The sequence below is a fragment of the Dipodomys spectabilis genome, unplaced genomic scaffold (assembly GCF_019054845.1).
Source record: "Dipodomys spectabilis isolate Male_0828 unplaced genomic scaffold, ASM1905484v1 ptg000325l, whole genome shotgun sequence".
NCBI lineage: Eukaryota > Metazoa > Chordata > Mammalia > Rodentia > Heteromyidae > Dipodomys > Dipodomys spectabilis.
In genome coordinates this window covers 265962-280520 of record NW_024871002.1, presented here as the reverse complement: position 1 = coordinate 280520, position 14559 = coordinate 265962, and the positions used below count along the sequence as shown (strand labels likewise).

Genomic DNA, 14559 nt, shown 5'->3' with positions numbered 1-14559 from the left:
TCCTTCCTTCCTTCCTTCCTTCCTTTTTTTGTCATGGGACTTCAACTCAGGGCCTGGGCACTGTCCCTGAGCTCTTTTGCTCAAGGCTAGCACTCTACCACTTTGAGCCACAGTACCACTTCTGGTTTCTTGGTGGTGAATTGGAGACAAGAGTCTCATGGACTGTTATGCCTGGGCTGGCTCTGAGCCATGATCCTCAGATCTCAGCCTCCTGAGTAGCTAGGATTACAGGCATGAGTCACCAGTGTCCTACTACATTGCCTTTATAATAACAATAAAAAAATTCTTAAAGAAACTCAAGCTTAGCTGGGTGCTGGTGGCTTACATCTGTAATCCTAGCTACTCAAGAGGTTCACATCTGAGGATTGCGGTTCAAAGCCAGCCCAGACAGGAAAGTCCGTGAGACTCTCATCTCCAATAAACCACCATAAAACCCGAAGTGGTGCTGTGGCCCAAGTGGTAGAGCACTAGCCTTGAGGTCAAGAGCTGAGGGACAGTGCCCAGGCCCAGAGTTCAAGCCCCATGACACACAAAAAGGCAATGAATAACTAGTGTATGTCTAGGACAAGCAGAAAAGTCAAAAGCTATGTACATATGACCATATAAGATGATGTTAAGTGAAATGAACCCCAAGATAGGGACACAAGTGTTTTTTTTCTTGCTTGCTACTTTGTTTTTAATGTATTTAAAATGTACTATGTGATTTTTTTGTCTCTTGTATGTTTTTCCCCTACAGTATAACCCCTATTTTCACTGTATTTGATGTTGGTGCCTTGCATTTTGTGTATAGATTTTTCTAATTTGGGGAGGGGAAGGGAAATAACAACATGCTAAAATAAGGATACAGGTTGACCCATTGTAACAATGAGATATACAAGACACTGTGTTTAAAATGAACTTTACAATTTGGGGAGGGAGAGGGAGGAGTTGGGAAGGTGGGGAGGGAAAGGGTGGTAGGGGAAAAACAAAGGAGGAGGTAACAATACTGGATAGGAAATGTACTCATTACCTTACTCATGTAATTGTAATCCCTCTGTACAGTAGTTTTACTTTTAAAACATATTTTAAAAAGGCAGTGTACAGAGGGGTTATAGTTATATAAATCAAGTAATGAGTACATTTCCTTTTAAACAATGTCACCCCTTCCCTTACTCCCAGTTTTTCTCTCCCAGTTTTTCCTTCCTGTTGCCACCTATAAGTTGTATAGTTCATTTTCAACATAGTGTCTAGTGGGTACCATTGCTACATGTATTCACCCTTTGTTCCTCTATTTCTATTCCCCCCTTACCCTCTCAAAGACATAAACAAACAAGACAAAAGAAATGATAGCAAAAACAACAGAGAAAACCCTCTTGTTTCCATTTCCTGGAGTTCATTTCAATAAATGGCATTGTGCCTTTGTGTTCCTCACCTAAGAATATCCTCCTTTGTATAATTTATCATGCCCTGGTATATTTTAGATCTAGCTTCCACATATGAGAGAAAACATGCACCATTTGTCTCTCTGAATTTGGCTTACTTAACATGATTTGTTCTAGGTCCATCCATTTCCCTGAAAATGATATGCTTCAGGCTTGTTTGTTTGTTTTTTTGTCAGTCTTGCGGCTTGAACTCTGGGTGAGGACATTGTCCCTCAGCTCTTCAGCGCTATACCACTTGAGCCACAGTGCCACTTCCTTCCTGTAAATGACATATCATTTTTTTCTAATGACTATGTAAAATTCCATTGTGTATAGGTACCACATTTGAGTTTCTTTATCTAGGTTAAAAAAAATGGATAGGCCTAGAAAGTCCCCAAAGAAGAAGAAGGTAAAGATAAAGGACAATGGCTTTAAAACCAGTAGTAAAACAAAGATGGCTACAAAGGACAAAGGGACTTCAATGGATACAGTAGACAAGAATGTGATAATGCAACAAGACCAGAGGAGTGTGACTGAAATAGCTCTGGCTTTAGTCGAGGAAGTCATTGCTGCTGCTGTTGAGTTTATCCAAGGTAGGAATCCTATGTGGTAGTGTAAAGACTTGTCCCATTATGTAATCACAGCCTTTTGAGCCAACTCACTAATTTATCCTTTGTTTTCAGATTCTCAAAGTCCCATCAAAAATGTCAAGTGGCTCACTCATGGTGAATTCACAGCAGAAAGATGCCGGAGACAAATTCATAAATATGTCTCAGTAAGTTTGCTACTCCACTTTGTCATACTGAGAGCCAGGAACAAGAAAAAGGCTCTTTCTTGATCAAAAGTTTAAGATCCAAGCCATAGCTCATGCCTGTAATCTTAGCTGCTTAGGAGGTTGAGATCCAAGGATCACAGTTCGAAGCCAGCCCAGGCAGAAAAGTCCATGAGACTCTATCTCCAATTAACCATTAACCAGACAATGGCCAGAAGTAGAAGTATGGCTCAAGTGGTAGAGTGCCAGCCTTGAGTGAAAAAGCTAAGCAAGAGCATGAGGACCTGTGTTCAAGCTCCAATGCATGTATAAAAAGAAGAAAACAAAAAGCTAAAAGCTATGTACAAATCATGACATAAGATCACCCTGTGCCCAGTTCTACACATGCCGTCACTCTAGAAGTGGGGTCTGCTGAGTAGGCACCTGGCATGTCTAATGGGGTTTTTTCCACAAGCTTATCGCCCAGGATCTACCACACATCAGGAAATGTGTGCTGTGTGCAAGCACTGCTAAGCACTTCATTATATATTATCTCATTTAATCCTCATAACAATCTGAGTAGGGGGGCTCAGAATGTGGCTTAGTGGTAGAATGCTTGCCTAGCATGCTTGAAGCTCTGGGTTCAATCCCTCAGTACTACATAAACAGGAAAAGCCAGAAGTGGCACTGTGACTCAAGGGGTAGAGCGCTAGCCTTGAGCAAAAAGAAGCTCAGGGACAGTACTCAGGCCCTGAGTCCAAGCCCCAGGACTGCAAAAAAAATTCTGAGTAGGCATATCTGTGTGCCCATTTTACAGATGAGGCTGCTCCAAGCTCACAATAATTGAGCCATTTGTCCAAAGCCTTTCTGATTAAACAGCAAATTGAAGTTACCTTTTTAAAAAATTGTGTGTGTGTGTGTGTGTGTGTACATGCTAATCTTAGGGCTTGAACTCAGGGCCTGGATGCTATTGAACCACAATAGGCTTTCCTGCCCAAGCTTGCTTTGAACCACAATCCTCAGATTTCAGCCTCCACAGTACTCAGGCCCTGAGTCCAAGCCCCAGGACTGCAAAAAAAATTCTGAGTAGGCATATCTGTGTGCCCATTTTACAGATGAGGCTGCTCCAAGCTCACAATAATTGAGCCATTTGTCCAAAGCCTTTCTGATTAAACAGCAAATTGAAGTTACCTTTTTAAAAAAGTGTGTGTGTGTGTGTGTGTGTGTGTGTGTGTGTGTGTGTGTGTGTACATGCTAATCTTAGGGCTTGAACTCAGGACCTGGATGCTATTGAACCACAATAGGCTTTCCGGCCCAAGCTTGCTTTGAACCACAATCCTCAGATTTCAGCCTCCACAGTACTCAGGCCCTGAGTCCAAACCCCAGGACTGCAAAAAAAATTCTGAGTAGGCATATCTGTGTGCCCATTTTACAGATGAGGCTGCTCCAAGCTCACAATAATTGAGCCATTTGTCCAAAGCCTTTCTGATTAAACAGCAAATTGAAGTTACCTTTTTAAAAAATTGTGTGTGTGTGTGTGTGTGTGTGTGTGTGTGTGTGTGTGTGTGTGTGTGTGTGTGTGTGTGTGTGTGTGTGTGTGTGTGTGTGTGTGTGTACATGCTAATCTTAGGGCTTGAACTCAGGGCCTGGATGCTATTGAACCACAATAGGCTTTCCTGCCCAAGCTTGCTTTGAACCACAATCCTCAGATTTCAGCCTCCTGAATAGCTAAGGTTACAGGCATGAGCCACTGGAACCTGGCTAAGCATTAAGGGACATGGAACTTCCTATTGCCTGACTCCTTTCTGATCTGATCTTGATTGCTTTGTTTGTGCCAGTCCTGGGAGTAGCACTGTCCGTGATCTTTTTTGCTAAAGGCAGTCCTGTACCACTTGAGCCACAACTCTCCTTCCAGCTTTATGGTAATGAGTTGGAGAAAAGAGTCTCACAGACTTTCCTTCTCTGGTTGGCTTCAAACCTCATTCCTAAGGTCTCAGCCTTCTGAGTAGCTAGAATTACAGGCATGAGCCACTGGTGTTTGGCTCTGATTTTGTTTTCTGAACCACCCCTTGTTGCAATCAAGTGAAACCAATTTTCACAAATGCTTGAAACCAGCTGCACTGCTTTCTAGTCAGGCCTATAGGTCTATATTATTTCTCCTTTAGCTAGTCTCACCTCCCAAGATAGTGAGTAGTGTGTAGTGTGTGGCTGGTACCTATTTGCACAAGCACATGAGGTGTCTGTGCAGCCCCTAAACCACATCTCAAATGATGTTTGCCTAATTGCCTTGTTTTACTTCAGCCCCACCTTTCTTTGCTCCACTCTGCAGATAATTAGGGATTGATTCTAGCTTGAATCACGATAAGAAAAAATTGTCAGGAGCCAGGTGGTGAGGCTGACACCTGTAATCCTAGCTCCTCAGGAGGTTGGGGAGAATGAGATCTGAAGATCATGGTTCGAAGCCAACCCAGGAAAGAAAATCTGTAAGACTATCTCCAATTAACTACCCCCACCCCCCCAAAAAAATTCTGGAAGTGGAGCTGTGGCTCAAGTGATAGACTGCTAGCCTTGAGCAAAAAGCTGAGAGACAGTTGCCCAGGCTCTGAGTTCAAGCCCCAGGATTGGCAGGAAAAAAAAATGTCAGGACTGGGCTGGAATGTGGCTCAAGTGGTAAAGTGCTTACCTAGCTCACTTGAGTCCCTGGGTTCAATCCCCAGTAGTGGAAAAAAAGGTCAGTACTTCAAAACACTAACCCTGACAGATACACACTGCCTTTATTGAAGCCACTAGAGCAGCAGAAGTGTGCTTTTCTTTCTCTGACAGCTTCTCTGTCTGTCTGTCTGTCTATGTCTGTCTCTGTCTCCTTTTTTTCCTATGAGACAGAGTTGGGAGAGTGAAGACCGCTGGGTATGCTGCACAACTCTTGTTAGGAGGGACGACATAGTTCACAGCTTCCGCTATATCTACTGTGTGCGCTGGAGCGTCCCTACTGCTCTGAAGCCCATGCCACGGGTCAGTGCCGCAGCCTTCTTCATTGTCAAGGTGAACAAGAGAAAACCTCCGGTAAGCTCTGCTTCTCCTACCTACCCCATGCCCTGCAGCGAGGCTGCAGTCACTGGCTGACCTCTCCAGTCCAGGTCATCCAGTCCAGGGACCTCATACTGATTCCTCATCTTGCATGGTCTATCTTAGCTGATTACTCTCTCCTCTATGACATTGTCCTCTGTGTGTGTGGTGTGGGGGAGGGGTGTGTGCACACACTAGGGCCTGAGAGCCATCCCTTAGCTTTTTGTTTGTTTTGTCCATTATGGGGTTTGAACTCAGGGCCTGGGTGATGTCCCTGAGCCTCTTTGTGCTCAAGGCTAGCACTCTACCATTGAGCCACAGCGCCACTTCTGTTTTTTTTTTGAGTGATTAATTGGAGGTAGTAGTCTTACAGGGACTTTCTGCCGGGGATGGCTTTGTTTTTTTTGTTTTTTTTTGGGTCCGGTTGTGGAGCCTGAACTCTGGGCCTGGGCACTGTCCCTCAGCGCTTCAGCTCAAGGCTAGCGCTCTACCACTTGAGCCACAGCATCACTTCTGGCTTTTTTCTTTTTGCTTATGTGGTGCTGAGGAATTGAACCCAGGGCCTCAGACATGCAAGGCAAGCGCTCTACCACTGAGCCACCTTCCCAGCCGTGGGGATGGCTTTGAACCACGATCCTCAGATCTCAGCCTCTGGAGTAGCTAGGATTACAGACGTGAGCTACCAGCGCCTGGGTCCTTTAGCTTTTTTAGGCAAGGCTGGCACTCTGCCACTTGAACCACTGCTCTACTCCCAGCTTTGAACTGCTTAATTGAGATAAGAGTCTCAGGTATTTATTTTTTATTTTTTATTGTTGTTCTAAAGTGATTACAGAGGGATTACAGTTATATAAATCAGGTAAAGAACATATTTCTTTTGGGACTTTATCACCCCTTCCCTTGCTCTCTCCCAGTTTTTCCCTCCTGTCTCCACCCACAAGTTGTATTGTAGTTTCTTTTCAACATACTGTCTAATGAGTGTCACTGCTGCCTTTGTTCACACCTTGTCCCTCCATTTCTGTGCACCCCTTACCCTCCCAAAGACAAATAAACAAACAAGACAAAAAAGGAAAAAACCTTGTTGTTTCCCTTTCCTAGAGTTCATCTTATTGCAAAGGTGATGTACAGAGGGGTTACAGTTACATAAATCAGGTAGTGAGTACATTTCTTTTTTTTTTTTTGCTTTTCTTTCTTTTTTTAAAATTATCTTTAGGGGCTGGGAAGGTGGCTCAGTGGTAGAGCGCTTGCCTTGCATGCCTGAGGCCCTGGGTTCGATTCCTCAGCACCACATAAGCAAAAAGAAAAAAGCCGGAAGTGGCGCTGTGGCTCAAGCGGTAGAGTGCTAGCCTTGATCTGAAGAGCTGAGGGACAGCGCTCAGGCTCAGAGTTCAGGCCCCACTACCAGACCCCCCCCCAAAAAAAATAAAATTATCTTTAAGTAGTTGTACAAAGAAGTTCCCATCCTATGGAAAGACTTGGAAAAAATTATATTAAGTAGTAAGCCAGGCCCAAAGAAACATAGGTCCCATGGTTTCCCTTATTTGCAATAACTAGTATATGCATAGGACAAGCAGAAAAGTTCAAAAGCTATGTACATATGACCAGATAAGATGATGTTAAGCAAAATGAACCCCAAGGTAGGGATACAAGTGTTTTTTCTTGCTTGCTATTGTTTCTTTTTTTTTTTTTTTTTTTACTTTTTTTTTTTTTATTTATTGTAAAGCTCCTATACAGAGGGTTACAGTTACATGAGTGAGGTTTTGAGTACACTTCCTCTTGAACATTGTTACCCCCTCCATTGTTTTCCCCCTACTATCCCCTCCCTCCCTCCCTTCCCCGAGGTTCTTTTTTTTTTTTTTTTTGATTGTGATTAAATGATTACATAATTTCTAAGTCACAAGTTCATTCTAACTTCCCTGGAGCAAATTGTCTACCACAGTCTGTAATATATAACAGTGTTCACATGTTATATACCATATTTGTGATCAGCAGCATGAGGATATTTAGTAGTGGTTCAACCAGATGAGCGGGAGTTCTTTGTTGCTATTGTTTCTAACCTATTAATAATGTACCATGTGATTTTTTTTTGTTTCTTTGTATGTTCCTCCCACATGGTATAACCCCTGTTTTCACTGTATTTGATGTTGGTGCCCTGCACCTTGTATATACACTTCTCTAATTTGAGGAGGGGAAGGAAAAAACAAAATGCTTAAATAGGGATACAGGTTGACCCATTGTAACAATGAGATGTACAAGACACTATGTTGAAAATGAACTTTACAATTTAGGCAAGGTAGGGGAGTGTAGTTGTGGAGGTGGGGAGGGAAGGGATGGTAGGGGAAAAACAGAGGAGGAGCCAACAATTCTTGATAGGAAATGTACTCATTACCTTGCTCATGTAACTGTGACCTCTCTGTACAGTATTTTTACAATAAAGTATTAAATAAAAAAGGAGTTCCCATTTTACAAAACAGTATATGAATACAAGGTGTCTAACAAAATTGTCACCCATTGCTCCTAACCTATCCCTTCTCTCACTTTTTTTTTAAAATTGAGATTAGGTGATTACATAAATGTTACATATTTCACAGTATTGTGGAATCGTGATACTTAAAGTCACAAACACATTTTAACCTTCACAAGGCAAATTGTCATTATCATGGTCTATAAAGTTTGTGAATTCTGGGGGCTGGGAAGGTGGCTCAGTGGTAGAGCACTCGCCTTGTATGCCTTAGGCCCTGAGTTCCATTCCTCAGCACCACATAAGCAAAAAGAAAAAAGCCGGAAGTGGCGCTGTGGCTCAAGTGGTAGAGCGCTAGCCTTGAGCTGAAGAGCTGAGGGATAGCGCCCAGGCCCAGAGTTCAGGCTCCACGACTGGACCCCCCCCCCCAAAAAAATTGTGAATTCTATAAGCTTTGACAATACAAATTATTTCTTTCACATCAGGTGATGATTACATTTCTGTCCTTTTGCTTAGTGTAGGCTGTTCCTTCTTTCCCTTTCATTCCTCCCTTCCCATCGCTGTCTTTGGGTTGCTTAGTTCATTTTCATCTATGTCCAGTGCAGCTGATGGGCCCCTTTGTTGTTTGTTTTTCTGTTTCCCACTTATTCTGCATCCTCCTCCTAGCTTCCCTCTGTTGTGCGCATATATATACCATATATATGGTCAAGAACATGGAGTCATTTAGCAATGATACAACACAATGAGTGAAGTCCTTTGTTTCTCAAGTCCTGTTTACTTTCTCATATCCCCTTGCATTTTGGCTTTAGCATCCACATATCAGGGAGACCATGTGCCGTTTGCCTCTTTGCTCTTGGCTACTTGAGCGGACACAGATGGGAGGATTGAGGTCTGATGCTGAGAAAAAAAAACCATCAGCCACTACCTGACAAAAATGTAAAGCACAAAGACTAGGGATATGGATCAAGTTGTGGAGCACCTATCTAGCAAGCACAGGGGCTTGAGTTTAAACCTCATTACTAAGACAAAATCTTCAAACCTTGTTCATCTGTACAATTCCCTTCTGATGCCACTCCTAAGAGGTAGCTTGACAGCTGAAGAATCTGGAACATGTAAAGAAGCCACACGAGGGTTTGGAGGCATGGCTCAGTTGGTAGAGCACTAGGCAATGAGCAAAAAAGCAGCTGTAGGTACAGAGTTTGAGCTCTGGGATCGGACCAAGAAATAAAAGCCAAATGACTCAGTATTGCTTCTATTTATGAGAAGCACAGCCTTGGCCAACTTGTCTCCCATTTAGGGGAGTGGATTAAGGTATTTAATCTTTTGCAGAATACATTTTCAGCGACAAAGAACTACCACGTATAGACTCTCAGGTTTATAATTGTGATCAGTTGTGGAAAATCAAGAGTATACATATGTACATAAGGAGCAAAGATATTAAGAGTTGGTCTAATTGTTCTAGACTGACAGTTCTTCTCTCTTGTAGGAAATGCCTATTGATGTCAAATATTTCCTTGAGGGCCAAGCATTAGTTCAAAGGTAACAAACTATTTGGGGATTTATTTTAAAGGCACAAGGGAAGGTCATCATATTCCGGGAATCCAGCAGGATTAACTCATTATAATAGACTTAAAATATGATTCTGCCATTGTAAAAAATTGTTTTCCTTAGCACTTGGTTTTTCAGGAATGAGCTTGAGGAAAATTGCTGGAGATGGGTGGGGCAAAGAGGGTCATGTCTTGTTTCTATAGACTTGAAAATCCTATGGAATTAACATATATATATATATATATATATATATATATATATATATATAAAACTTTTTATTAAGCTTGTTAAAACTCTCATTGACTGGGCTTAAGGAACAGTAAAGAATATACACAGAGCCAAGTGTCGGTGGCTCATGCCTGTAATCCTGGCTATTCAAAAGGTTGAAATCTGAGGAGCATGGTTCAAAGCCAGCCCAGACAGGAAAGTCTGTGAGACTTTTATCTCCAATTAACCACCAAAATGATAGAAGTGAAGCTGTGGATCAAGTGGTAGAGCACTAGCCTTGAGCACAAAAGCCCAGGGACAGTGCCCAGGCCCTGAGTTCCAGGAATAGCCCCCCCCCCCCCCCCCGCAAGAAAAAGAAAAGCTTCTTATTTACTAGGAATAGTAACAAAAAAAAGGAATCCTTGACCCAACATTTTGTTTGATTTAAAAAGTTTTTGGTGTGTTTTTCTTCCTCTATAGACCCGGAACAATTCGCTTTCGAGAACATTGGCTGAGAGAAATTATTGAGACCAAGCATCAGTTAATGGAATCATTTCCCATCTAATTCAACATGTTTAAGGATTGTGCCTGTAATCCAAATACATTAAAAAATACAACACACATTAGTCCACAGAGTATTTATTGAATCATAAACTTGTGGCATACCACTCAGCTGGATTTATTTTAAAATTATTTAGTTGTACAAAGAGGTTACAGTTCTCCAAGTCAGGTTAAGTACAACACCTTGATCAATGTTACCTTTTTCATTTTTCTCTCTCCTACCCCTCAGCTGTATTTTTTTAGTTTTATTTGCCACTGTGTGACTTCTATGACATGAACTGAAGAATTAGTAAGTTGTTTTCTACTTCTTAAAAGTCTATCACTTTGCCATCTCTTTAGGGTCTTGCAAATACAGAGCTAAGTTTAGAGTCGCTGAAGCACAACTGCCAGACCAAAAAACTGCTCCCTACCCACCTCCACCTCCCCGTCTGCCAGCAACCCCTCCCCCCCTCTCCCCACCCCCGCCCCACACACTGAGGAGTAACAAAATGGCAAAAGTAGCTCAGAATATAACTAGTCTGAAGAGTTCCCCTACTCACAGACTGCTTCATTTATGGTCAACGAAGCCTCAGTGCTAAATAATACACTGAAATCCTTTCAGACGACAAGATACTCATGATCCCATGCACGTGATACATACCATGGTATCCATGATGGCAGCAAGATGTCTTGAGGACAGGGAAACAGTGAAATAAGGATGGTTTAATCACCACCCTTATATACTTCTGGTCATGTTCCTATCCTGACAGATCAGCACTGTTCGTACCTTCCTTGCTAAGTTCCCTTGCCCAGCTGCAAAGTTTTAATATACCAAGACAAAATTACATTATACACATTGATTACTCTCAAGGACATCAGAATGTGTATTTACATAGAGAAGCACTGGGAAGGAACACAGAATACTAAAGACAATTGACATGGCAGGACTGCAATTTTTATTTGTGCAATAAATGAGGGAAAAAAATCCTATCATAGCAACAGGTGAGGAGGTGAGAAACTAGGTAAGTCTCCATTTTTTTGTTGTTGTTGGTTGTGGGGTTTGTATTCTGGGTTTGGGTGCTGTCCCTGAGATTTTTTGCTCAAGGCATTTTACCACAGCACCACTTCTGGTTTTCTGGTGGTTAACTGGAGATAAGAATCTCATAAGACTTTCCTGCCTGGGCTGGCTTTGAATCATGATCCTCAACTCTTATCCTTCTAAGTTGCTAGGATTATAGGTATGAGCCACTGGTGCCAGGCCAATTTTTTTTTTTTGGGTCCGGTCATGGGGCCTGAACTCTGGGCCTGGGCGCTATCCCTCAGCTCTTCAGCTCAAGGCTAGCGCTCTACCACTTGAGCCACAGCGCCACTTCCGGCTTTTTTCTTTTTGTTTATGTGGTGCTGAGGAATCGAACCCAGGGCCTCTGGCATGCAAGGCATGCGCTCTACCTCTGCGCCACCTTCCCAGCCCTTTTTTTTTTTTTAAAGTACAGTAATCTTGGGTTATGAGTCAGGTGACACAATTTGAGACAGAAACACTTGTAAGCTGAAAATAAAATACATTAGCCCTTTTAGTCTTTCCTTCTCTTTCACAAATATGCTACTGAAGCTTTATGTGTGGGTGCGCTGGTCCTGGGGCCGGGGCACTGTTTCTGAGTTTCTTTTGCTCAAAGCTAGCCCTCTACCACTTGAGCCACAACTCTAAGCTTTTTGGTGGTTAATTGGAGATAAGAGTTAAGGGACTTTCCTGCCCACGCTGGCTTCAAACTGTGATCCTCAGATCTCAGACTCCTGAGTAGCTAGGAATACAGGTGTGAGGCACCATCACCAGGCTTGAAACTATTCTTTATAGATCATCCCCAAATATACTACCATGAAGGAAATGTCAAGGTTCTGAAATAAACTGTTATCTTCTTTCATTTAGTCAACAAACATTTGTTGACTGCTCTGTGCAAGAGATCAGAGAATCAAATAAACTCACCTAAACTACTTTGCCAATGAAAAATTAAAAAAAAAATTTAGTCTCTAGGAACCAGTAACAAAGAAAATGTCCTAGAGAATAAAAATTTTAAATGGGAACTATAAACTTTAGGTTTTATTATATAAGGAAATACATAGAATAAGACAAGTTTCAGATCTAGTTCCTTTTAACTTTTGGAGAATATAAACTTATTAGGCTACCAGTATATAGAAAATGAAATCATTTGCAGTTCAAGGGCTATAAATGTTACAACATTACTGTTCAGTACCTGTGGATTAAACCAATATTTTCTTACAAAGGTTAAATAGAAAAAAAAAAAAACAAAAACATGTTCCATGCTTTGTAACACGGCTGTCTTATTAAAAAAAATCCACTGATGAAAAATAATGTTATTGACTGGTATTGGTGATTAAAGCCAGGGCCTTGCCCATACCATGCAAATACTCTAGTACTTAAGCCAAGCCCACACAGCTGGAAAAATGAAATTATTATATATAGAGAGGTCATTTTATAGAAGCACCCATTAATCTAAATTTACCCTATGCACAGTGATGGATATCCAAACAACCTGCCAACCTTGCCACGTGAGTGGCTTATGCCTTTAATTAATCCCAGCACTCAGCAGGCTGACAGAGGATTGTGAGCTTGAGGCTAGTTTGGGTTACAAAATAAGTTTGAGGTCAGATTGGTGTATGTAGTGAGATTTCTTTTTTTTTCTGTAGTGAGATTAAGTTAAAGCCAAAGAACAATCCTGAACAAAAGCAGCCAAAACATCCACTTCCTCCCCTTCATTCTTTTGACCTAACTGTAATTGAACAAAATAGGAGAAAGAAATACAGAACCTCACACACCCGCGATGTGCACTTGTCATAAAAGTGATGAGGTAGGGAACAGATGACACAATGTGAAAGGAAATGTACTTATTACCTGATGTATGTAAAGATAACCCCTCGGGGCTGGGAAGGTGGCTCAGTGGTAGAGCGTTTGCCTTGCATTCATGAGGCCCTGGGTTCGATTCCTCAGCACCACATAAGCAAAAAGAAAAAAGCCGTGAGTGGCGCTGCGGCTCAAGTGGTAGAGCGCTAGCCTTGAGCTGAAGAGCTGAGGGACAGCGCCCAGGCCAAGTTTAAGCCCCATGACCGGACCCCAAAAAATAAAATAAAGGTAACCGCCCCCCATATCACCTCTAAAGCAACAATAAATTGGAAAAAAAAGTGACAAAGTAAGGGGGTTTTACACAAACTTAAGTATTAAGCTGAATGATAGATATTAAAAGAAAAAATCAAAAAAAAAAAAAGAAAAAAAATCCTTGAAACAGGGGCTGGGAATGTGGCCTAGTGGTAGAGTGCTTGCCTAGCATGCATGAAGCCTAAGTTCATTTCCTCAGTACCACATAAACAGAAAAAGCCAGAAGTGGCATTGTGGCTCAAGTGGTAGAGCACTAGCTGAGAGCAAAAGAAGCTCAAGGATAGTGCCCAGGCCCTGAGTTCAAGCACTAGGACTGGCAAAAACAAAACAAACACAAAAAACAACCAAAAAACCTTCGCAAAAAAACCCTGAAAGGTTTAAAATAAAATCTCATCACTTAAAAGAACATCAAAAACTTTTAATATGTTTCATCCTTATGAAAAAAATGTTAAAAAATATGGATTCACTATTTTGCATATATCAGCACGCTGGAGCACAGTTGGTTCTCATTTGTTTTACACAGTATCTTAGAAATAATGTGCTTACATTGGCACAGCAATAGACTTCTGAAGAATTTATACTTAAATAATTTTTAGGGGGGGTATTGGCCCTGGGGCTTGAACTTAGGGCATAGGTACTGTTCCTGAACTAGTGATCTACCACTTGAGCCACAGCTCCACTTCTGGGTTTTGGGTGGCTACTTGGAGATGAATCTAATAGACTTTCCTGTCTGCGCTGGCTTTCAACCATGATCCAGAGCTTTGCCTCCTGAGTAGTTAGGCAGAGCATTGGCACCTAAAAGTAAGTTTGTTTGTGATGCTGGGGAGTAAACTCAAAACATCTCTAAGCTATACTTTCAGCTCGAGAAAATGAGTAACTTACTAAGAATTTTGCTTTTTGGTTTGTTGGTTTTAGAGACAGGGACTTTAATAACATCATTTCTAGAACAGACTGTAGAATCATTTTTTAAATTCCAGATTTCCTTTTTATAGCAAAATCATCACATCAAGAAAAATAGCCTCCTATATCATTTCTACCCAGTCAGTTTCTTTTTTTTTTTTTTTTTAATTTTATTGTCAAAGTGATGTACAGAGTGGTTACAGTTACATATGTAAGGTCGTGAGTACATTTCTTTTTTTTTTTTTGGTCCGGTCGTGGGGCCTGAACTCTGGGCCTGGGCGCTGTCCCTCAGCAGTTCAGCTCAAGGCTAGCGCTCTACCACTTGAGCCACAGTGCCACTTCCGGCTTTTTCCTTATGTGGTGCTGAGGAATCGAACCCAGGGCCTCAGGCATGCAAGGCAAGCGCTCTACCACTGAGCCACCTTCCCAGCCCCTCTACCAAGTCAGTTTCTGACATATTCAATATAGAATGACAACTCCCTACAAGTTTGTGATTGGGGTGGGAGTGAACATGAAGTAG

At 41.8% G+C, this 14559-nt stretch overlaps 1 protein-coding gene across 1 annotated transcript; it reads left to right on the top strand.

Moving 5' to 3' along the window:
• Positions 1-1772: 1772 nt before the first annotated feature.
• Positions 1773-10056, top strand: Akap14 (A-kinase anchoring protein 14). Its single transcript, XM_042702515.1, has 5 exons — positions 1773-1993; positions 2084-2175; positions 5035-5214; positions 9162-9214; positions 9911-10056. Exons 1-5 carry the CDS (start codon positions 1774-1776, stop codon positions 9993-9995), a joined length of 630 nt encoding a protein of 209 aa, XP_042558449.1. The 5' UTR covers position 1773; the 3' UTR covers positions 9996-10056.
• Positions 10057-14559: the final 4503 nt, after the last annotated feature.